General features: G+C 33.5%; 1 protein-coding gene and 1 long non-coding RNA gene across 4 annotated transcripts in view; one reads left to right on the top strand and one right to left on the bottom strand.

Annotated features, from left to right (window-relative positions):
• LOC141542423 (uncharacterized) overlaps positions 1-23,683 on the top strand; it is a 123,885-nt gene that overhangs the window by 45,200 nt on the left and 55,002 nt on the right. For both annotated transcript variants that reach the window (XR_012482147.1, XR_012482146.1), the window contains exon 3: positions 20,479-20,598. This is a non-coding gene — a long non-coding RNA (uncharacterized LOC141542423). The remainder of the gene's footprint in view (positions 1-20,478; positions 20,599-23,683) is intronic.
• The window catches only part of PLXDC2 (plexin domain containing 2), a 463,969-nt gene continuing 460,267 nt past the window's right edge, over positions 19,982-23,683 (bottom strand). For both annotated transcript variants that reach the window (XM_074266811.1, XM_074266812.1), the window contains exon 14: positions 19,982-20,551. In XM_074266811.1, coding sequence (XP_074122912.1) covers positions 20,435-20,551 — 117 coding nt within the window. In that variant the 3' untranslated portion in view covers positions 19,982-20,434. The remainder of the gene's footprint in view (positions 20,552-23,683) is intronic.

Here is a 23,683-nt window from a genome sequence, read left to right as displayed (position 1 = left end):
TAAGTGTGTTTCCTGTAGGCAACATATTGTAGGGTTCTGCTTTTTGATCCAATCTACTATCCGTCTCCGTTTGATGGGAGCGTTCATCCCATTCACATTTACAGTTAAAATTACTAATTCTGTATTTCCTGCCATCGTATTATCCCCAGATTATGCTTTTTTCCCTTGACCCCCCTGATCCCCCTCCCCGATATTTAATTTACAGACCCCCCTTGTGACGCGCAACCCTCCTCTTTTTTTTTTTTTTTTTTTTTTTTTTTAGGATCCCTCCCCCCTCCCTCCAAGTCCCTTCACTTATTCCCCTTTTCCTTTTCCCTTTTCCTCTCCCCCCTTTTAATGAGGTGAGAGAAAATTCTCTGAAAAACAAATATGTTAATTATTTACTCTTTGAGCCTCTTCTGATGAGAGTAAGATTCACACAATGATTCTCCCCCTCACTAAGTTCCCTCAGATATGGTGTATTTTCTATGTCTCTTCCTGGGATGTAGTTTCCCTCTTTTTATCACTCCTTCCCCTTTTTCTGAACCGACCTCCTTCCCTTTACTACACCCCCCTTTTTTTCTTTTATATCAGTAAAATCAAATTATCCTTGAGTATTTTTTATATACCCACAACAGAGTTACAGTTCTCAAGGGTTCTGTGTACCTTTTTCTGTTTCTCTTCAGTCTTGTGGATGTAGATCAAATTTTTTTTAAGTCTGGTTTTTTTCTTAGAAACATATAGAATTCCTCTGTTTCATTGAATGACCATCTTCTTCCGTGGAAAAAGATGCTAAACTTAGCTGGGTAGTTCATTCTTGGTTGCAGTCCTTGATCTTTTGCCTTACGGAATATCAGGTTCCAGGCCCTTCTATCTTTTAATGTGGAGGCAGCCAGATCTTGGGTGACCCTTATTGTGGCACCTTGGTATTTAAATTGTTTTTTTCTAGCTGCTTGCAGGATTTTCTCCTTTGTGTGGTAATTCTGCAGCTTAGCCACAATATTCCGTGGTGTTCTTTTTTTAGGGTCTATTTCAGAAGGAGTTCGATGAATTCTTTCCACATCTACTTTCCCTTCTGTTTCTATTATCTCTGGACAGTTCTCTTTGATAATTTCCTGTAAAATAGAATCTAGGCTCTTTTTTTGGTCATAGTTTTCTGGAAGTCCAATAATCCGCAGATTATCTCTCCTAGATCTATTTTCCAGGTCTATAGATTTTCCCAGTAAGTATTTGACGTTGTTCTCCAGCTTCTCATTTTTTTTTGTTTTGTTTGACTGATTCTTGGGTTCTCTGTGAATCATTCATTTCTATTTGTTCCATCCTGACTTTTAAGGAGTTATTTTCTTCTTTCACAGTTTTTAGTTCTTTTTGTAAATGCCCAATTTCGTTTTTAAATGAATTATTTTGCTCTATTGAATTTTTTTCCATTTCCCTAATTTTTTTTTTGAGAATTATTTTCTTTTTCCAATTCAGAAATTCTATTTTCTTGAGACTTTTTTATCTTTTCCAATTCAGAAATCCTACTTTCCTGTGTTTTTTTAACCTTTTCTAATTCACTAATTTTGTTTCCCTGCATCTCCTGTGAATTCTTTATTTTTTCCAACTCCAATTTCAGGACGTTGTTATTCTCTATCATAACTTCCCTTTCCTTGCCCCATTTTTCTTCGATCTCCCTCAATTTCTTAAGAGCTTCTTCTAGGAGAGAGTTATGTGATGGGGGGCAGGGATCGTTCCCCTTTAGGTTGTTATCTTCTGAATCTTTGCTGTTAACTTCCTCGGGGTTGGGTACCCGCTCTTTCTCTGTATAGAAGGAATCTATAGTTTTTCTAGCTTTTTTGCTCATACTTAAAAAATGTTTTGGGGTCTGTCCCTGGGGTAGGAAATTATTTACTTCTTTACCAGCTTCCTCCCAGACCGGACGGATGCAGCGGCCCCTGCGCCCGCGCTAAGAGAGAGCTCTGGGAGAGAGTTCCCCACCCCCTCCCTGGAAGTGCCTCAGAGGTGATTAGCACTGCTGTGCTTTGAGGGCGTAGAATAGTGAAGACAGCAAGAAGCTCAGCCTATGTGTCCGGGTGGGGAGTGGATGTCTGCAGCAGGTGAAGTGAGAAGCCCCTGCGCTCAAACTGGAAGTGTCTGCCAGAAACCGTGGTCCCTAGTTCAAAGGTTCCGCTTCTCTGGGACTTCCTGGAGCTGAGTTCCACTCCCTCCAGCTAAGCTAGGCAGTGTGTGTTGCCTTGGGCTGTATCCACCCACTTGTCAGTCTCTTAACTATTCTCAGGAGGTAGCTGAGGCCACACCCCCTGGTGCCGAGTCTGCCGAGTCACCCCCAGGGTGGGGGGGGGATATCTAATCTGAGTTTTAAAATATTTTGGCTTTCTCTTCTGAACTGCTAAATAATTAGCAGAGAAGAGCTAACAGCCTGTGCCAGATTCCTTTACCTCAGTGGCTTCTCTGATCCCAGAGCCCCTCCCAGCGCAATGGGCGCAGTGTGCCCCTACCCCACCGTCTGTGCTGGTCTTTCTTATTCCTCCCCTGAGAACTGACCTTTCCTGTTGAAACTCCAGATTCTCTTCAGCTGGTAAGTCGTGCTTCCAGTCCTTGTGGTATCTATCAGTCCTGAGCTAATTTTGAGACTTAATTTATCTAATTGGTTGTGAGGAAGTGAGGATGTTCACTGAGTCGTGTGTTTCTTCTCCGCCATCTTGGCTCCGCCTCGACCTATTTGCTTCTTTATTGGTTGCAAATTTGCTTTCTTTGTAAATTTGTTCCTTCTTATAGAAAACTAGATATGAACTATATATTTTTCCAGTTTTATTAGCTTCTACTATATTATTTAGGATTTCTAATCTGTCATTTAATTGGTGAATTTTTATTTTTTTTGCCTTTTTTTGTTTGCATGCCCAATTAATAGATCTGTCCTTTTCTCTTTTATGAATAAAAATGTTTAAAGATTTAAATTTTTCCTGCCTTCACCACATACATTTTAGTATGCTATAATTATCTTTACTGAGATAATTGATTTTTTTTTTTTGTAATTTGTAATTTGGCTGAGCTTTTTTATAAAGTTAAATTTAGTTTCCACTTTTTAATATTTACTTCAAAAATCCTTTATTGAATGCAATGTTATTTCATTATGTCTATTAAAAGATGCATTTTTATGGATTTGTTTTTGATGTTTTTATGTTTTTTTTTAAAGTATCATACACACCTGAGAAATAAGTATGCTACTCACTTACTTATTAGTCAATATTCTCCAAAGATAGTTCACATCTAACTCTCCTAAAATTCTATACAGATTCTTCATTCCTTTTTGTTCATTTATTATTAGATTATCTAAGTCTGAAAGAGATAAATTTTAGTCCTTTAGTATTGTAATCCTTTTTCTATTTCTTTGTGGCTGTTATTTAACTTTTTAAAAAGTGAATTTAGATGCTTTGCCATGTGATAAATATCTATTTGGTATTGGTACTAATTCACTATGATGCCTTTTAATCAAATGAAGATTATCACTTTTAATTTTCCCATACTTTTGTGAGATTATGATTTCTATTTCATGACCTTTTAAAATTGAAAATAAAACCTAAAGGAAGTTTCTTATTTTAACTCTGAACTTTTTTTCCCTTTTAAGAATGTTTCTTACAAAGAAAAATATTTTTAAGATTCTATTTTCCTTGCTTTCCTCTTCCATTTTCAAAAATTTTCATTCATAAATCTCATTATGAGAATTAATTTTGTTCCCCACTCTAATCCTGTCTTCTTAAATTTTTTCTTCCCTTCTCCCCTTCCTCTTTAAGAATTTGCTTTGATTTTGACTAATCTCTCAATTATTTTCTTGTCTTCCTTATTCCTCCTTCTTCCTCGTAACTTTTTTTTTCTTCTTCTTAATCTACTAGGTGTTATATTTTTTAGTACCAGATCAATTTGTGCATGCTTTTCTCCTTTGACAAGTTTGAATGAGAATAAGGTTCAAGTGTCCACTGCTTTCCCTTACATGTATCCTTTTATTATATAGGCTACTATTTACACACTCATTTATGTGAAAGTTTTCCATATTCTTCCTTTTCTTCCCCCGCCTCTGTATTTGCTCCTATGTTTTATGCTTTTATTCTTAGGAACTCATCAAACATAACAAAATCACTCTAGACTCTGTATAATTAGGTTTCTATATTCACTGAGAATTCTAAATTCCTTTTTAGAGAGAAATCATGTATCATCTCTTAATGTAAGAATATAAATAATGTAAATAACTTAATCTTGTTTAGTCCTTTGTTTTATGTTAATGATTATCTTTTTTATGCTTTTCTGGACTACTGTAATTGTATATCATTTTCCTCTTGTATTGTCACTTCATCCTCTTGTCATTTCATAATGCTTGGAGGTTTTTATTTTGTTAAAGGTCTTTTTTTTTCCATTTAGGATTATAATAAATATTGCTTTATAACTTGTTCTTGGTTAAAGACTTAAATCCTTTCCCTTTGAGAATATCATTTTAAATTCTTTACTCCTTTACAAGTATAAATCCCTTTTGATTGTGACTATGGAACATTGGTACATGAATTCTATTTTCATATTGTTTATGGTATTTTTCCTTATCCTGTGAACTATAGATTTAAGATAAAATATTCCTGGGAGCTTTTATTTTAAGCTTTCTTTTAGGGAGATAATCAATGTATTATTTAAATTTTTACTTTTCATTTTATTATTTCTTTAAATGATATCTAGAATCTTTTGTTTGTAAAGTTCAGGTAATCTGATGATTCTCAAATTATCTCTTCTTGATTTGTTTTCCATGCCAGTTTTTTTTCCTATGAAATACTTGAAATTTTTCATTTATTTTTTCAGTTTTTGAATTTTGTCTTAGTATTTTATAGCTTATTCTTATTTTTCAAGCAGTTATTTTCTTCAATAATATATATTTACTTCCCCCCAAGCTATTGATTCTTTTTATATATTTTCCCTTATCTTTCATTTATTTTCTTATTTTTCTCTATCTTTCTTGAATGTCCTTAAAATAATTTTAATATCCCTTCTGAACATTTGCTTTAATTTCTCTAGAAATTGGGACCTTGTCTGTCCAAGAGAATCCTTGTGGATTGTATATTGACTTAGTTTTAAAATGTAAGGTCAATATGCTTTATTGTATATTTTGCTCCTGTTTGGCTGTACTCACACTTGAGAATATTGAAAGTCATGGACATGTTTGACACTTCTGTCTTACTTGACTAATCCAGTGCAAAGAATTCATTATAATAAACTCAAACCTAGATTATTTGACTTAAAATTCAGCATTCTTTATTGGACAACACAATTTATCCCTTCCTTCCTTTTCTAACAGTATTGGTGTTCTGTCTTTTGATGAGAACTATGGGTTCTCCACATGATTTTTTGAATTATAACATAGTGGTACGGAGCTCCAATAGAGTCTTCACTCTTTATGGATGAGTTTCAGATCTATTATGAAGCTCACCCAGTTTCTGTGGTCATTTGTCTTATTTTGCTTCCCTGTTTTATGTTCATTTACTTTCCAATGTCCTAAAACTTGTTAGAAATTTCTTCTGTCTTAGCATAATTTTTCAGCCTTTGGAGTGTCTACTATTCTTTTAAGCAATACTTTAATATCCTCCATAACAAAGACATTACAGAGTACTTTCTGATGTCATATATTCATCTTTAATGCAAAGATCAACATAGTTTGGGGGTTGGAATGGGAAATATGAATTTATTGATCTGGTAAAAATATCCACATAATAAATTTTCTGTTGGTCGGAATAAAATTATTTTTATGCTTTACACTGGCTGAAGTGAAGATGCTCAGTTTATTGAACTTCAAGCTCTTTGAGATGTTTAATTGCTTTTGGACATATTTAATTCATTACATCTTGATGGTTACTGCTGTATATTACAGTTTGCAAATTGTAATGCTACACAGTTTCAATGTCTGCTTCAAAATTTTTCCCTGATAGTCCTGACCTTTTGATCCTCTTGATAATATTTGTTACTATTTTGCCTGATTCTACAAAGAAAATCCATGATAGTTTGAATGGTATCATATTAAAATACAAATTAATGTAGGTGATATCAGTTTTCTAATATCACCATAGGCAACATGATAATCAGTATCTCTCTTCATTTTTGTATTTATACACCTCCAACACATATACATATATATTTCCCCCAGAGAGAATTGTTCAGTTTTGTATTTAAGTTCTGAATTTGTTTGTTGACTTCAAATTATTTTATATATTTTTGTGGCTATTTTGACTCGAATTAATTTTTCTGTCAAAAGACTTACTTTTGCCAATGATATAGAGCAAATCTATTGGTATTATTAGAGATATGGGAGGATTAAGCCCTGCTACTTTGAAGATATAAATTTCTTTGATTAATTTAAGTAAAACATTCTATCATCTCCAAATAGAAAATTTTTGTCTGTTTTGTCTATATTTCTTATTTATTTTATTATTTTATTGTTATAGCTAGAATTTGCAGAATATAAGTTGAATAAGGCCATGCATACCATTTCACATCTTGCATTTCAAGGATTCATTATTTCTTTAATATGAGTATTTTTTCTACTCATATCAGCCCTTCAATATTAATTAGTAAGCTGATCATAATAACTGGTCACTGACTTTGTATGTCTGCAAAATTCAACAATGTGTAATCAAAATGATGTTCCTCTCTAACTGAGAAAGGCCAGACCTCAGTTGACAAGTGCATTGTTGAGACCAGAGCTGGAACACTCATCAGGCTGGGGTCTGCCGAAGACAGCAGTGGTGTAGTCTTCAAGGAGCCAATGTTACTGCCAGGCCATGAGAAGTAATTAAAATACTTTGATAGAGTTCAAATATCTACCACTAGAAAAAATTCAGAAATCCAATATATTTGTATTGTGTTAAATTTTTAAAATTGTTTTAAACTGAATGCTATTTTTTGGGGAAAAAAGATCAACACAGATTAACTGGTCAAGATACTTGGACTTGAGCTTTTCATAGGAGATGAAGCCTAGATTTCTTATTAACTGTAACAAGGATGATGATTCAGAGTAGTTAGTCATCAAGACAAAGTTCCATTATTCAAGTTCCAGTTCTGTCACTCTCAAGATAGTATACTTTGCAAAACTCACTTAAATTCTCTTAGCTTTTGTTTCTTCATCTGTAAAATGGGTATGTTTTTGTGAGAATCAAATGATTAGTATACCTAATTGAAATGATCTGTCATTTTTTGTCAGCATGACTGGCATAAAATTGCCTGTGATAGCATAAGGTTCATAACTTGGGGTTCATGATTCATGGGTATATTTCAGGTGGTCTAGGAAGTTCAATGGGAAAATGATATATCATTTTTGTTAATCTATAATTGAAATTTGGTGCATTTTGCTGGTACAGTGATAGAGTCCTTGTCTTAGACTCAGGAAGACACCTTTTCATGAGTTCAAATCTCGCCTCAGATATGTATAAGCTGTGCAACTCTGGGCAAATCACTTAATCTTATTTGTCTCAATTTTCTCATCTATAAAATCAATACATTAAAATCTATAAAATGAGCCGGAAAAATGGCAAATAACTCCACTTTCTTTGCCAAGAAATTCCCAAGTAGGGTCAGGAAGGTTTGGAATTAAGAACTACTCATCAGTAACAACTGACAAGGCATTTTTTTTTTGCCAAGTATTTAAACATTTTATCTTGAGAAGGGGTTCATTGGCTTTTCTTGTTTGCCAAAGTCTGTTCATCACACATAATCAAGAACTCTCAGAAGATTAGTCCCAAAATGTTTGGTAAGGCATATGGAGGCAATTTATATGATCAGGCTCACAAAATTCATAAATAACTGGGAAAGTATTTGAAGCCATGCATTTTGGGTAATGTTAAATCACACTGCCTTTGTTGTATTGAAAGTACCATATAAATTTCATCTGATTTTGACTACTATATCTCATTTATAGAGTGACATGTAGAGGCTCAGGAATTAACATAACTAGAAGAAAAAATGAAGCTTAGTTGAAATATTAAAGTAATAGAAGGAAAGTTCCAGAGGAACATGCTTTGTATTACTAGGTTTTATGTGACTTAAAATATATATATATATATATATATATATATATATTATATTCTTGGGGCAGCTAGGTGGCTTAATGGATAGAATACCCTCCTTGAAGTCTAGAAAATCTGAGTCAAAATCTGGCTTTAGACACTTAATACTTCCTTGCTGTGTGACACTGGGCAAGAACATATTCTTTACTTTCATAGATGAAGCTTTTGCTTCCAATTTAAGAGGAAGATTAGTCATTGTCAGTTTTCTTTTCCCACTCAAGCAAATTCTAGACAATATTCTGGATAATTTACAACATAGTAGCTCAAACAATATTAGGGAATTGTTATTTTGAATCATCCAGACTTAATATTTTTTTCTCTTTGGATTTATGTATGAAGGTGGGAGGAAAATATAATTTTTTGTTGTTTTTCACCTTTTACTATACGAAGAAAATCCGCATAATTAAAAACAGCTTCTATGATTTATTGTGAAAAATCAAGGTAAATTGGTACATTGAAAACAACTGATAGTTAAGATAAAAGATCAAAATCAGATTGCCCAGAATACTAAATAAATGTACTTGGTTAATTGACTAGTATTCCAAAGAGTTTCATGTTCTGTACTCAAAAATTGCCATTTATTTATTTTTGCTATTTGTGTATGTAGTGAGTACATGTGTGTGTGTGTTTGTGTGTGTGTGTGTGTGTGTGTGTGTGTGTGTGTGTGCATGTGTGAAGTGGCATTGAAGTGGTGATAGATTTTACAAGGAGGAAGAACAATTGGAATCCAAAACAACTGGTTTCCTGAGGATTTACACAGTATAGAGATATTAACATATTGGTTCTTTCAAAATATCCTGTGAGGGAAACTCTTATAATCCTTACCTTTTATTAAAAGGGATGGAAGTGTGGAGGAGCCATAGAGAGCTGTTATTGATTTCTGTCTTTTCAACCAAACAGCTCAATTTAGACAATCTGATGGCTTGAACTTCCTTAGAACATTGTCATACAAATACCAATTTTTAAAAACTTATAACCAACCCCCCATAAAATTTGTTGTTTCTTTTGAGCTCAAAGTTGTTTTTTTTTTTTTTTTTAAATCACCATCAAATTGAATTTGAGCAAGGGGGATATCAGTTGAGAACAATTCACTGTGTAGTGTTGTGTCTTATTCTTTGGCTGTAGCTTCTGCTTGTTCACTTGACCCTTAGTGCTAGCAAGTGATTCCTATTTAACTAGCATTGTTCTCTGAAAGAGATGGAATGATTGTTTAAGAAAAGAACACGTATACAAAAGCACATAAATAGTTTGAAAAGTAATGACTTATTCAGAGGAGCAATGATGAGATGATTGTTTTTCTTAATAAACACATCACAGTGGAGGGACAAGAATACTTAACTTATGATCAGGTAGACTCGGTTGGAAATCTCATTTCTAAAACTATTTATCTGAGTGGTCCTAGGCAAGTCATTTAACCTTTCTCCCCTTCAATTTCAACATCTAAAAATGGTTGAGAATAATGGAAGAATTTTAATATGGTGGAATGAGCATTGACTTTAGAGCCAAGTGACTTGGATTCAAAATCTATTTCTCATGTTGGCTATCTCAAAAGTCTTAGGCAAACTTTTCAATATTCCTGGGCTTCTGTTTCCGGTTTCATAAGAACAACAATACTGCATATTTGTAGCATTTAGGATGTGCCAAGAAGTAAGCATATTTTAAATATTATTTCACTTGATCATCACAATGACTCTCTAAGATAGGTACTTTTATTATCCCCATAAAACAATTGAGGCAACTGAAGCAAATAGAGGTAAAATGTTTTGCACAATTTGTAAGTGGCGGAGATTGGATTTGAATCCAGTGCTTCTTTCTCCAAATCAAGTTTTCTGTTCACTGCCTGATGTTGCATGGGGTCTCTTCCAGTCTAGTTTTAATGATGGTGTGATTTAACTAGATTGACTTAAGGTATAAAATAGAAGATAAAATGATATAGTATGATGGTTATTTGATGATATTTTTCAATCATTTAAGTGCTATATAAATGTCAATTTTTTATTCCTAAATAAAAGCTCTGACAGATATGGATAAAGGTGTTTAAAAAATTAAAACAAAACCACTTTTATTGTTTAATATGTAGTCAAACTTGACAGTAGTGTTACAGAAATTGCTCCCTTCTCCCCTTCTAAAATCCCAATTTTGCTGACATCAGCTGAAAGTGAAGAACAAAATTAATTGTGAAAATAGCAATCAACAAAGAAATAAAAGGAATATTTGATCATCACTAGTTTCTAGGCCTCTGAATATGAATTCTGCCTCCTTCCCAATCAATATGCTGGCTTTCGTATATATTTGCTATCAATAAATGATTCTCAACATACTGTCAGCACAACCAAAATTAAAAATGCAAAGAAAGTCAGTTCCAAAAAGCTGTATGGGAAAAGAATATAATGAATTATTGCAACAATACGGAAATCCCCGGGGGGGGAAAGGTGGCAAATCAATATCTTGTATTGGAATACATTCAAACTTAGACACATGAAATCTTATAGTTAAAAACAATCAGGAATTTATAGAAAAATGTGACATCTGCATATATTCTTGTATTTAAGTAGAGGGCTCCTGTATGTCACACCTCTTTTGCAATCAAACATCATTAGTGCAAATTCAGACACAATGGTTTTACATTTGCAGGCTCAGGTAACTCAAGAATAGCAAAATCAACAATTATTTGTTACTGAAGAATGAAACATTTCCATTTCCAGGACAGGGAAAATGGGAATGGTGTCCAAAGTACTGGTACAAGTTCAAATTGTTCATTTCTGCAAGTTTTGTTCTAGAAAGTTTTGAAACCCGACATTCCCCTGAAAGACAAGGTCCTTGAGATGAGACACAGTGCCTATGGAAACAGTGAAAAACTCAATGGCCGTGTTTCCATCATCCCCTCTCTGGGTTTCTTCATTTTGATAAACTTTTGACTCAAATTTCCTCTCCCATCCTATTCTCTTTTAGAAGCCATGTAGTGAGTTTATTGTTGTGTTTGGCCCATAATAGGCACTTTGTTGAACATTAGGTGACCAACTGACTTTCTGATCTAGACAAAAGTAGCACTTATACTTAGAAATACAGTAGGAATATATTCTACTCCAGGACAACTGATATGCAAGGACAGGCAGCCTGTGGAGTGTTGGAGTTTTATTCCTTTGCACTGTAATATTCAAATGCCTACAGACAGAATTACCAGAAACAGTTGTAAATTCCTGGCAGTAAATTTTCCCATGATTCCAATTGGCAAAGTAGAAAGCCTGTCTTTTTTTTTTTTTCCTCCTCTCTTTTGCCTTGAAAATAGTAGTTTTCCAAGGTGCTAGCCAAGTGCTTCCCCCAATTCAGACAAGTGAGAGAGAGAGTGCTCTGTTTTTCCCTCTTAGAAGTCAGTGAAAAAAAACTTCTCTCTCTCTAACCAGGCCCCTTGTGCACATGTTCCAGTATAAATGTAATGACTGTTAGAAGAGATTCCATTATACTCCCTTAATTGATTGGAATGCCTTTTAGCAAGGAAGACCTAATTTCACCTTTTGTCATTTTCAGTACTGTCAAATGAAAGTACCTGAAAAGACTTGATTTTGAGCTAAAAATATATTAAATTGGATTTCCCCTATCATTCTCTATGTAAAGATTACTGCACTATAGACTATGTGATCCCCACAAAGACATTTCTGAAGCAAGTCAAAGTCTATAAAATGTGAGTCCTTCCCAGAGTGGCACTCCCCAGAGTAGCATCTCTCCCTTCAGGAAAATTCTTTCTGGCTTACACTGTCCTGTGACATGAAATGAAAGAAAAAAATCTGTCCTTATTAAATAATAAGCAGTGAAGAGAGGGAATCCATTCTTGGTTAGATATCAGACTCAAACCAACTTAATTACCTAGTTTGGCAGACTTGGGGATTCATCTATATGGGGCCCATACTGGAGGCCAATCCTTCTGGCTACTCTCTTATTTTGTGGAGACATGAATAGACTGATATCCTCTGGACCACACAATTTATGCTTCAGCTTCTCTTAAATTTCCCATTCTTTAACGTGGTTCCAGCTGCCCCTTTGCCCACTGCACTGAAGTTGGGAAGACTAATGGATAGGGCTTTAGGAGTTTTATTAATTATAATTAAGACCCTGTTACTCACTTACATTTCCCTTCCCTCACATAGAAGGGGCAATGATATAGGGTTTATAATGGAATTTAATGGGCTGGATAGGAGGTAATTTAGTTGAAATATTAATATAGTAATAAATTAACATCTATCACATAATAGATAAAGTGTTAGAATTTGAGTCAGGAAGACCTTAGATCTCACTACTAACTTTTCTTTTTGTGTTTATTTGGGACTTTTATTTCATCATCTGGAGAATGGGAATAATGATAGCACCTACTTCATTGGATTGTGGGGACCAAAAGAGCCATACAGAGCACTTTGCAGATCTCCAAATCCTATAGAAATATAAAATACTATTTTAAATATGGGCTGCATAATTCTTTATTGACACTTCACTCATGGAAAGCTATTGTTTTGCATTCCCAACATTTTGCACATTACATGACACATAGTAGGCACTTAAATGCTTCTTGATTTATTCATTAATTATAAGTATAGTCATTAAAAAGAAGACACCATTTTAAAAAATCACTGCTCTAAAGGAATGGTGGGGATCACTGAGGTATTTTTATGTAAACCAACATTGGCAAAAATGAATAGATATCATTTTAAAGTCAGAAAGTTTTTATGCATGACTCCATTGATTTTTAAAGCCATTGTTCAGTGAATAAGTCTAGATATTTAGGGAAAAGAGGTAAAGTCTCTAAATGAGAATCAAATAATTTCTTTTTCTTTTGTTTTTGATTTTTTTTTGGGGGGGGGGCTGAGGATGAATTATAGTAGGATGAAATGTCTCTTTGTAGAGTTATGTAATGTTACAATCACATATAGGTAGTTATTTGTCCTTTTACATATTGTTTTTTTTTAATTTCAGAAAATTTCCAAAAATCCATCATGGTATATTTAATAGATTTTCTTTCATTCCCATGTTAGTTGATAATCATCATATTTAATGATAGTAAGAATAGAGAGAGTTGTTGGATGGAGTAGGGTAAAAACCAAACCAAACCATGGATAGTACAGTACACAAATGAAATAATTATCAGTAACACGATGGCCTGCTTTAAGCATTCTAATCCTGAGGGTCAGTGTTCTCGCTTAAATGGTCAAGGCAATTGAAAACACTTCTGGAAAAGGTCAGTGTCAAATTAGCGTAAACTCCAACTATTCTTGACTATCTATCTGCAGAATAATTAACCCAGGGCATTTCTTTCATTAAAAAAAAAAAAGAAAGAAAGAAGGAAAACTATAAAGTAACATTTTGAGGGAGAGATCTGCAATGATTTTTTTTTCCTTTGTTCTACTGCTGAATAAAATCAAACTCAAGTCAACAAGGCCAATCCTAATTTCATGCAGATTACAAAATCAGAGGCTAAGGACCAAGTGGAAAAAATGATAACGGGTATTGAGGAAATCTTCAATGGGTATAGTGTACAATTGCCCATGAAGAAGGATATGTGAAAATAAGGTCTTTATCAAGGAGAACAAATCTATATGATGAGAAGTGTTTATGTCTAGGCTCAGTCATTACATCAGCAACAACAGACTGCCATATGGCTTTACCTACTTCATCCTCTGATTTAGCAAAGTAAATCAAGCCTAGAAAAGTACCTTTAAAGGAAGACCTCAATACCTTTTCAAAAAGGTAACAGTAAAAACCACAAGTACATTCTTTCTAAAGCTGGAAGTGAAGATAAGGTCATGTAGGATCCTACATTTTGGATCCTACCATTTTGTATGATAGGATATAGTAATAATAAAGTGATATATATATATATATATATATAAAATAGATAATGTTTTAGAATTTGAGTCATCATTTTGGAAAGGCAGCATTGACTGCAATGGTACCTTGAACACCAATAACTTGACACTATAAAATCTACTAATAAAGGGGCTGAGTTAAAAGTACAAACAAAAATCAGGGAGAGAGTACCTGTGAAAGTAAAAGTTTTATTCTTCAGCTACTAGTTCTTTTATTGATCTTCAGGGTATAATTCACATTCCTAAAAACTACCAAAACTGCTTTACTTCTGGAATTTTTAAAGAAAACTAAAGCTAATAAAATTTGAGAAGACATGAGAGGAACATTGATGGAAAAAAAAATGAAAAATGTTCTTTCTCAAAAGACCAAGATTCAAATAAATAGCTATCTAAAACTTCTTTGGCAACTGTGAAAAACACTTACAAGTTAAAAGGAAAACCTGTGGTTGAGTGACAAAAAGGTCACTAGAATTAAAGGAAGAATTCAATATTCACTCTGTGATCTCAGTTTTCTTATGCTCAAAGTAACATGGTTGTATTTAATCTTTAAAGTTCCTGCCAGTTCCATACCTCATGATACTACACTAGTTACAATTTAAATTGACATAGAAAATGTAGTTATTCTATCAATGGAAATAAAGATGAAATGACAGCCAATCTATCACATTTTATTTTTCATAAAAATATCCAAATCTATGGTTCAAAATAAACAATAAGCTGCTTAGAGTTGGAAAAATTGATCTTGATGTTCCACATGATACTAACAATCTAACTTGTTTGACATCTGGTCAAAGAAGATTGCTTATAATTACAAGTTGCACACAGTTTAAAAGCCTCACAAAGGATTGTGATTAGAAACAAGGAAAGTAGTAAACTACTTACACAGAGCAGACTAGATTTTTAGATTTCTTTTCAGCAACAGCTGAACAAAACATTTAATAAATTGGACATCATTAGGGCACCAAGAAGTAATTATAATCCAATAACTTGCCCCATTGAAATAAAGAACCCAATGAAGGCTTGAAGTTGGTTGCCACTAATTACAATTAGAGATGAAATTAAGTTGGAGGAGAACAATGAGAATAATCTTTTAATGAGAATAAAATATTGTCATCTCCTCATATGTGTGCTACACATTGTTATTCACAGGAAATTTTCACATGCTTTATCCAATTTGAGCTTCATAACAACTCTAGCATTATAAGAATAGAATTGGAAGAAACCTTGGAGTCTTCCAATCAACCAATAAGGAAAAGGAAACCCAGTTAGGTTGTGCAATTTGCTAAAGGTTATTATATAGGTAGTAAGCATCAGAAGCAGATTTTGAACTAGGGCCCTCTAACTCCAGACTCTTTGCTCTTTTCTTCTGCATCACAAACTACTGAGGTAGGCAGATTTTTATAGTCCTCACTGTGCAGATGAGGAAACTAATGTTCCAAGAACTAAGTGATGCCTTGGCTCACACATTTATTCAGTGACCAAGTGAGGTTTGGAAAATAAACTCCGTAGTCATTGCTCTTTCCACGACAGAATTGTTTCTTTACCAAAATAAGCTTATCACAGTGTTTAATACGATACTTTTACAAATAGAAAGTCCAATCAAGTCATTTTCAGGATCATCTCTGCATAACTTGCATCATTTCCCTCAAAGACTACTCTTAGATAAGTAAAACTATGCTTTAGAGAAGTACAAAGAAGTGTTTTGTAGCAAATAATTTTGCCAGATATTTTCAATACTCAGATCTCTAAATGCTTAAATATTGTAGGCAAGGAGGCTCTCTATTATTCCTTTTTAGAGAATTCTTAGGTAGTTAGACATATCTGTTGGGTATTTCCTGCAAAGTTGTTGATCACATACCTTTTTAACCTTTGTAGGTCCTGTCTTTGTCCTGCCATATATTTTTGCATAGTAGTTAATCCGTCACATGTCATAGATACCATAAAGGCAATTAGGACTAATTGTTTTTCTTGCACCTTACTTGATAGACTCACTTCCTTTTCTGGACATACATATTTCCATTATAATTTATGCTCACTCTCTTGGAATTTTCCAATAGTGATATACTGCATTATTTTCCTTGAAGACTATTATTAGTTGTTTAAATAAAACCATGCTTCAGAGAAGTATAAAGTAAAGTGTTTTGTAGCAAATTATTTCACCAGATAGCACTATTTTCAATATTCAAATCACTAAATTCTCACATATTTTAGGCTAAGAGGCTGTCCATTACTCTTTTTTTTTTTTAAAGAGAATTCTTAGGGAGTTAGATAAATCTGTTAGACATTTCCTCCAAAGTTGTTGATCACAATTTATTTATACCTTTTTATCCTTTGTAGTTCCTGTCCGTGTCCTGACTTATATTTTTGCATAGGGATCAACCCCTCACATGTTATAGATACTATAGAAGCAATAGGAGAGTCTAATTGTTTACTTTCCACCTTACTTGACAGACTCACTTCCTTTTATGGACATACTTATTTCCATTATCTTTTACGCTCATTCCCATGTAGTTTTCCATTAAAGATATATTGCAATCTATCAGAACCCATTACGAATTCTACTGTTGCTCACTGAATGATCCATAAGATAACTCCTTCAGGAAATGAGAGATTTCATGACTCATAGGTATATATCATGACCATAAAAATATCAATGTTAAAATAGATGGATTTTTTGTTTCAAATTAAAACTTCAAGTCACTAAAAGACCTTGAAATTTCCCACATGCAATGCAACTAATTATCCTACTTTAAAAAAAAAATGAGTCTAGTTCACCATCCAATGGCAATTCCTGTTCATGGTAGGGATAGAGGTCAAAGTGAACAAAAAAAACTCTTTATCTCCTTAAGCTACTGATGGCAAAAAAAAAACAGAGAGTGAAAAAAGGGCCTAATATCAAGATAGATTACTACTATATCCTAAAGAAATTTTTAAAAGTCATTTTCAGAAATGAAGAGATCAAAAAATCTAGGAAACTACGTTAGGCAATACCTGATTATCTTGTCAAGTAGACATAAAAAAAACGAACTCATTTATAAAAATGCCATAGAATAATATGGCAAGAGAGTTGCTGCATGATACAATAGGGAATACAATGAAACAAATGCAGTAAAATTTGAGATGAACTGTCTGCCTAATGAAATTGGTTTGAGCTTAGCTACTTCAGAATTGGTAGATGATGAAATGTAATTAAAATGACTGGAACTGGGCATCAGAATGCCTAGGTTCCATGCCCTCCTCTAGGCCATAGCTAAATATGGGAGAATACTTTCCTTTTCTTGGCCTTCTCTGTTTCAGTTATAACATAAGGGAACTGTTTTGGATAATAAAGATGAAATCTTAGGTTATACAGAACTAGTACAGTATTTTATATCAACAAGCAAGTAAATTAAAGATTTTATGGAATATGGAAACTAGTCTTGTTTGATTCTTACTCAGAACATCTATAGAATATCTATGATTTTTTACAAGTCTTAAATTGTAATAATTCACTCATTCAAATGAAAAAGGGGCTGAGAAAGTTTTATATAAGTATTTTTCATCTTATCCACATTTATCTTTTTAATCTATTTTAATAATCAAAAAAAGTCATCTCCATATTCATTAGGAGGAAACAGGTCCAAAGGAATTAGATAATTAACTTTATAGTATAGTAATTAAGCTTTATAGTAATCCAGAAACAATTGCTCAGCTTCCACTTAAGAAGTCCTGATATCAACAGTTAAGTAATATGCCAGGCTCAGTAGCCCTTAGTTTGAGATCCACAGCATCAGCTCTTACTATATCCTATGGTAATACAGTATAGCCAAGTAACATTTCAACTTAATTTTCTTTATTGGTATTTTTTTTCTTGATGTTCTTTTCTTTTCATCCGTTGTAACTTATATGGCTATTAGATATGTATGTCAAAATACATATCAAGTTATTAATTCATATTATTTAAACAGTTACACTCTCTAGACAGGAAGTCCAATTTTCATTTTATATTCTAAGACACTAGTGAGTTTTCCTTTGGTTGTAAAGAGGAATCAAAGCACAGAGTAGGGATATAGAATAGAAAGCAAATTGCATGAAAAAAGAAAGATGTCAGGTAAGTTTGCCATAAAAAAATCTTCAATCTGACCTGAGAGGAATTCTTCCCATAGCCTCCTTCAAATTCTGGTGTGTTTGTATTCTAAGGTTGCCTTGAATATTTCATATTTAGTCAAACTGAGTAATTCAGATTACAGTTGTGAACATTTTTCACAGAATTATCAATTCTCACAATGCATACAAAGGATGGTATCTTCTATTTCCTCCACTAACATACAGGAAATCACACTTTTATACATGCATAACAGAATTATTTGTCAATTACTGCCATTGGAAGACAAATTTTGCTGTAAAAACCAACCAGAGCACAGCATCTCATCCCAAAAGGAGGTTGTCTACATGATAATTAAATATTCTTAGTGTACCAGTTGCACCAGTTAAATGGCAAGTCATTTGGTTATTGCTACATAACTAAATCTACCCCACAAGGCATGTGTTGGAACAGTTCATATAAAATGAGAAGGCATATGGCTATAAGATGGTCATCTTAACCTTCATTTTAACTTGCTTCTCAATTCTTTAAGAAGACTGTTACATAACTTATGGGGGGAAAAAGGGTTAAATGCCATGTTGGATAACTTAAAAAAAAAAAAAAAGCAAACTGTGCTATACAAAAAAACAGTACTGGTTTACTTCATGAAGACAGTTATTAAAGAGAATCATGATTTATTAGTGGATTGAAGTCACTGAATTCAGACACTCTCTATACATTCTAAAATGTTAGTAAGGTGCTACTTACAATATATATGCGTGCTACTTGAGACCTGAACCTGCAAATGTTGAACACCGTACCTTAACAGGAATCACTTTGTACAGAATGCAAAGGGTTCATAAGTCAAGATGGCAATGGAATTATACACACAGTTTTTAAATTTCAATTTTAGAAGTTCAGTGTATATTAACCCTTTTCCTCCTCAAAGAATGTTTAAAATTCCTTTTCTAGTGGGGATGTTCACAATCTGGATTGTGGTTAGTCCAACTAGGCCAACATAACTGGTGACCCCATTTAAGGAGCTTTTAATGTCTTCTTAACCTAATTTGGGAAGGAAAGGGTTGATGTGAGTGGAAGAGTGGCTCATGTAGGCAGGAAAACGTATGGCACTGCAACTGAATGAACCACTTTCCCCAATGGGACATAAAAATATTCTAATATTAAGGATTATTTTACAACTCAATGGAATTATGCAATAATGCAATCCATTTTCTTTGTCCAGATGACAAAATGCAGTCTTAACAGTCACAAGAGCCTGCCTTGTGTTAGCTATAAACAAAAATATATTTATATATATATATATATATTTATATTTATGCAACTACTATGTGCTTTAAACAAAATTACTGTATGAATCAGCAGGGTTCTGAAACATTTTCCTTTTTTTTTAAATTTCTGGGGATATGTGCTGGAAATTGAATGGCTTCTTAGGCAAGAATCAACAATGAAACAGGTCATTAGTACTGACCTGGCAAAAAAATTAAAATTAAACCCACATGTATTTGTTTGAAATCCCTCAATAATTTTGCTTCACAAAATGCCTGAGAAACTCTTCCTGTTTCTTTTCCTCTTAGCCACGAACATTGTTTGCCTTCATTTCATTTCAAAAGTAGACCATGCAAGCAACATTTTTTCAAAAAAAAAAAAAAATCCAAATTTGACATTCTGAAATAAAAGGTATGTCTTGTCAAAGGCACAAAGAAGCAGAGCTTCTATGCCAAAGGTTAACCTACAACTGGTATTGCCTTTATAACCTATAACTCCTAAAAAGTGGGAGACACAGTTTAATCTTTTTTGAGAAAATGTTTCACACTTTAGAATAATGAACTTGTTTGAACACTTGAAAGTAGACCTTGGAAACCAAAAGTCTGTTGCCATTTTTCATTTTTGAAGATTAAAAATTGCTTATTTAACATGTAATTTTGCCTGCATGAATTGGTTTTGTCCTACCATCTTAAAATATTATTGTCTTTTCCTTAATAAAAAAAAAAAAAGAAAACAAAGCATTGTCAATTTGCAAAACCTATTACCTTTGAGACCCCAGAAAACATATGAACCAAAGGTGATAGAACCCTTGTGAACTAAAGCTTTTTTTCTTCCCTCGATTCTTATGCAACCCTACCCCTAAGCCAACAGCATGACGCCATGTCAGAGTTGTGACCAGTCCGCTGAGGATGTTCTAAGTGAACTGTATGTCATTTCATAAAGAAAACTACTGCACAGCATAATCTGGTGCTTTTGCAAATTCCCTTCCCCAGTTTTCTTGGGCAAGGCTGATCCAGAATTGTTCCTTGTTCAGGCTACAGCAGCTTAGGGCGCCTTTATTTTTTTCATTGTTTTTAATTTTTTTTTTTTTTTAAAGATATAGGCAAAGTTAAAGTCTTACACCTGTAAGCCAGTACTGGTGTTCTGTCCTAGAAATTTTAACACTGCTCTGATACAATAAAACCTTCTTTTTCTCCAACAGGTTCAACTTCAGCATATGCAGGATGTCCAGAGCCTCTTCGAAACTTCATAGCTGGCCATCTACTGGGACGCCGCTGAGGAGAAAAAAAAACACAACAAAACAACAAAATAAATATAAAGAGTAAGTACAGATAATCTGAATGTCATGAAGGGGGAAATCTTCAATTAATTTTCTTTAAATTAATTTGCAATGATACCTACTTGAGATAATATGATATGAGCATTAGAGAAAGTGAAAATACAACTGGTCTTGGAGTCAGCTTGAAATGGATTCAAGCCCTTCCTTTGTCTTAGTATACAAAATGACTCTCAGCCTCTCAAGCTGCAAAATAGTTTGCAAATCTGCATTGGGTAAAAGGAGTTTGATCTCTCAAACTCCCAACATTAATAAATTACAACTCAGGGCAAAACAAAACAAAAAAAACAAAACAAACCAATAAGCAAAAACCCACCAACATTATTCTTCATCTCCCAGACCTTCTCCCCCAGTTTCTTTCACTAAATACATGACAATTCATTGTAATCTCCTTAATATATCATCTGTTCTATTCGCAGACATAGCAATTTATTATAGGTAGAAAATGGTAAACAAGAATGTTATGTACTGTGAATACAGAATCAAAAAGACCTAATTTTGAATATCAGCTTTATTTAGTATGGGATAGCTGTATCTTTATGTATGCGATTCATAAGGGAAAATTATTTTAACATTTTGATTCTTTAAAATCTTCTATTACTTAAAATTCTCATGAAAGACAATTTGATTTTCAAATAAATAAATGTACTCATCTGTAAGCTGAAGACATAGGGAGATAAAATGGGGGATAATAGAGTTTGATATGAAATAGGTATATAAAACTTTTTAATATTAAATTTTATTTTTAAATAAACCAACATTTGTCTTTTTTTCTCCTAATACTTCTTAATAGCCATCTCCCATCTTCCCATTAAAAAAACAAAGGACATTTTGATATGTTTTACTTGGGCAGGATGACAAATATAGAAATATGTTAAGAAGGATCGTACATGTTTAAGCTATATCTGATTATTTGCTGTCAAAGGAAAGAAGGGAGAAGGAACATCGAGAAATTTTTAGAATAAGAGGCTTTGGAAAAGTGAACTGTGAAAAACTATCTGCATGTATTTGGGGAAAAAGGAGAAATTCATGTAATAAATATATAGAGAGAATTAAAAGAACTAATTTTGTGTTGAAAGATGAAAAAAAAATCTCTTCTTTCAAAAGACTGATATGCTAATATAGCTCACCTGCATTGATAATTCTGAAACAGGATAAATCTTGAATCCGAAAGAAAAATGACCTTTTATGCTTAGATCAAAATTTCTTTGATAAACCAGTTTAAATTGCATCATTTTAGTTGTTTCTGCAACTCAAGTAGGTCGTAAAAACTTACTAATACATAAGAAGACTTTTTACACTTAGCTTTAAGGGTATAATGTGGTTTTATTTTATTAAAAAAAAAAAAAAAACTTTTTAGCCTAGAAATTGTAGCTATGAGGTCTTCCCTGAAATTAGTAAACAACTGGGGCCAGCAAATAATTATATTATGCATTTCTTAACATTTGTCCTCAGAGGACTCTCAAATGATGTTAGCTCTGTGGTTGCCTGGCTCATGGACTTTTTAAAATAATGTACCATCTTCAGAGAAGAAAGCTTGTTGAAAGAAAATTCAATACAATTATATATTAAGAGCCTGCTGTTATTTAATCATTTCTGTCATGTCTGACTCTTTGGGACACCATTTTGGGGTTTTCTTGGCAAAGATAGTAGGCTGGTTTGTCATTTCTTTTTCAACTCATTTAATAGAGGAGGAAACTAGATCACACAACTAGTAAGTATTGGAGGCTGGATTTGAACTCAGGAAGACAAGTTGCCTTCCCTTCAGGGGCAGCACTTTATGCACTATGGCACCACCTAGCTGCCCCATTAAGAACCTACTATGAATAAAATGCACTGCTTTAGTCCCTGGTGATTAAAAGATAGTTCTAGTGAATCAAATATTTCTTTTGTAACTGACAAAAGAGCCAGCATAGAAGCATGCATGCATTGCAGGAGGAAACAGGGCCTCATTTTGGGCATCTCTCTTTTATTGGTACGGACTTTGGCTTCTTTAGGGGAGGAACGTTGATCTTTATAATTTCCAATCTTAACATCTTTGATCTCATTTTCCCCACCTAATGTGAAAAGTGAAGCCTAATTTAGTCACTGATGATTCTTTCATTTCCTAATTGTTAGCTCCTTGCTGATAGCATGAGTTTCAGCTTTATTTATTTTATCTTTATGCAATTCATAACTTAAATGATCTTTAACACTTTATGGTTCTTTAAAATCTTCTATTACTTAAAATTCTCATGAAAGATAGTGTGATTTTTAAATCAATAGATGCATCTGTAAACTGAAGATATTGAGAGATAAAATGAGGGAGAGTTCCTTGCTGATAGCATGCAGTGGGCATTTCATAATTGCAAGTGAGATTGTATTTAATTGAAATTGAAATGGAACATATTATAGAAGTATATTAAGACAAGGAACTTCATGAGGGTCAGTGGAACTGGAAGTTGTTGTTTGTCCTTCATTCTTGAAGATGACAATGAATCAGGGAAGTGATATCATGACATCTGAATGAATTGGATTTAAGTGAGGGGGGGCTGTGCAAAGTCACCAGCCTCAATTTCTTTCCTGAGCCATCTGGATCCAGTGGCGAGATCTAGATCAGAATGGCTGGAGACGGCCCTGGATAAAATAGATCTTGGCCTTTTTAAGCTAAGGTCAATTTGACTGAGGCAATTGTGCATTCAGTGATTAAAAGTAGGTAAGAAAGGGAATTGGAAGTAGGACTAGCTTTAAGTAGTCACTTTGAAAAATGAACAAAAGATCACAAAATGTGCTTCCATTAACAAAAATGGTATTTTGTCAACTATATAGGTCAGACATTTCTGTAAATATGCTGGTAACTGACTTTGATTTCAGTCATGTTAAAACCCAAAACTATCCTAAGTAATTCTTTAGTCACAGGGAACTCATCTCCCTATGATAGTTCACTCTGTACGATAATTTGTAGTCTCTCTATAAATTAACAGGCTCGAAGCTTTTGAGGGATTTGCTTAGTTTTCTACAATTTGCAAATGCTAGAGAGCCAGGGGATAGAGAATTTGGATCTGTGCATTTTTGGGTGTAGAGTAGTAGT

Source organism: Sminthopsis crassicaudata, chromosome 5, assembly GCF_048593235.1.
Source record: "Sminthopsis crassicaudata isolate SCR6 chromosome 5, ASM4859323v1, whole genome shotgun sequence".
Lineage (NCBI taxonomy): Eukaryota > Metazoa > Chordata > Mammalia > Dasyuromorphia > Dasyuridae > Sminthopsis > Sminthopsis crassicaudata.
Note: the sequence above shows the minus strand (reverse complement) of the source record. Positions and strands in the feature narration are given on the sequence as shown.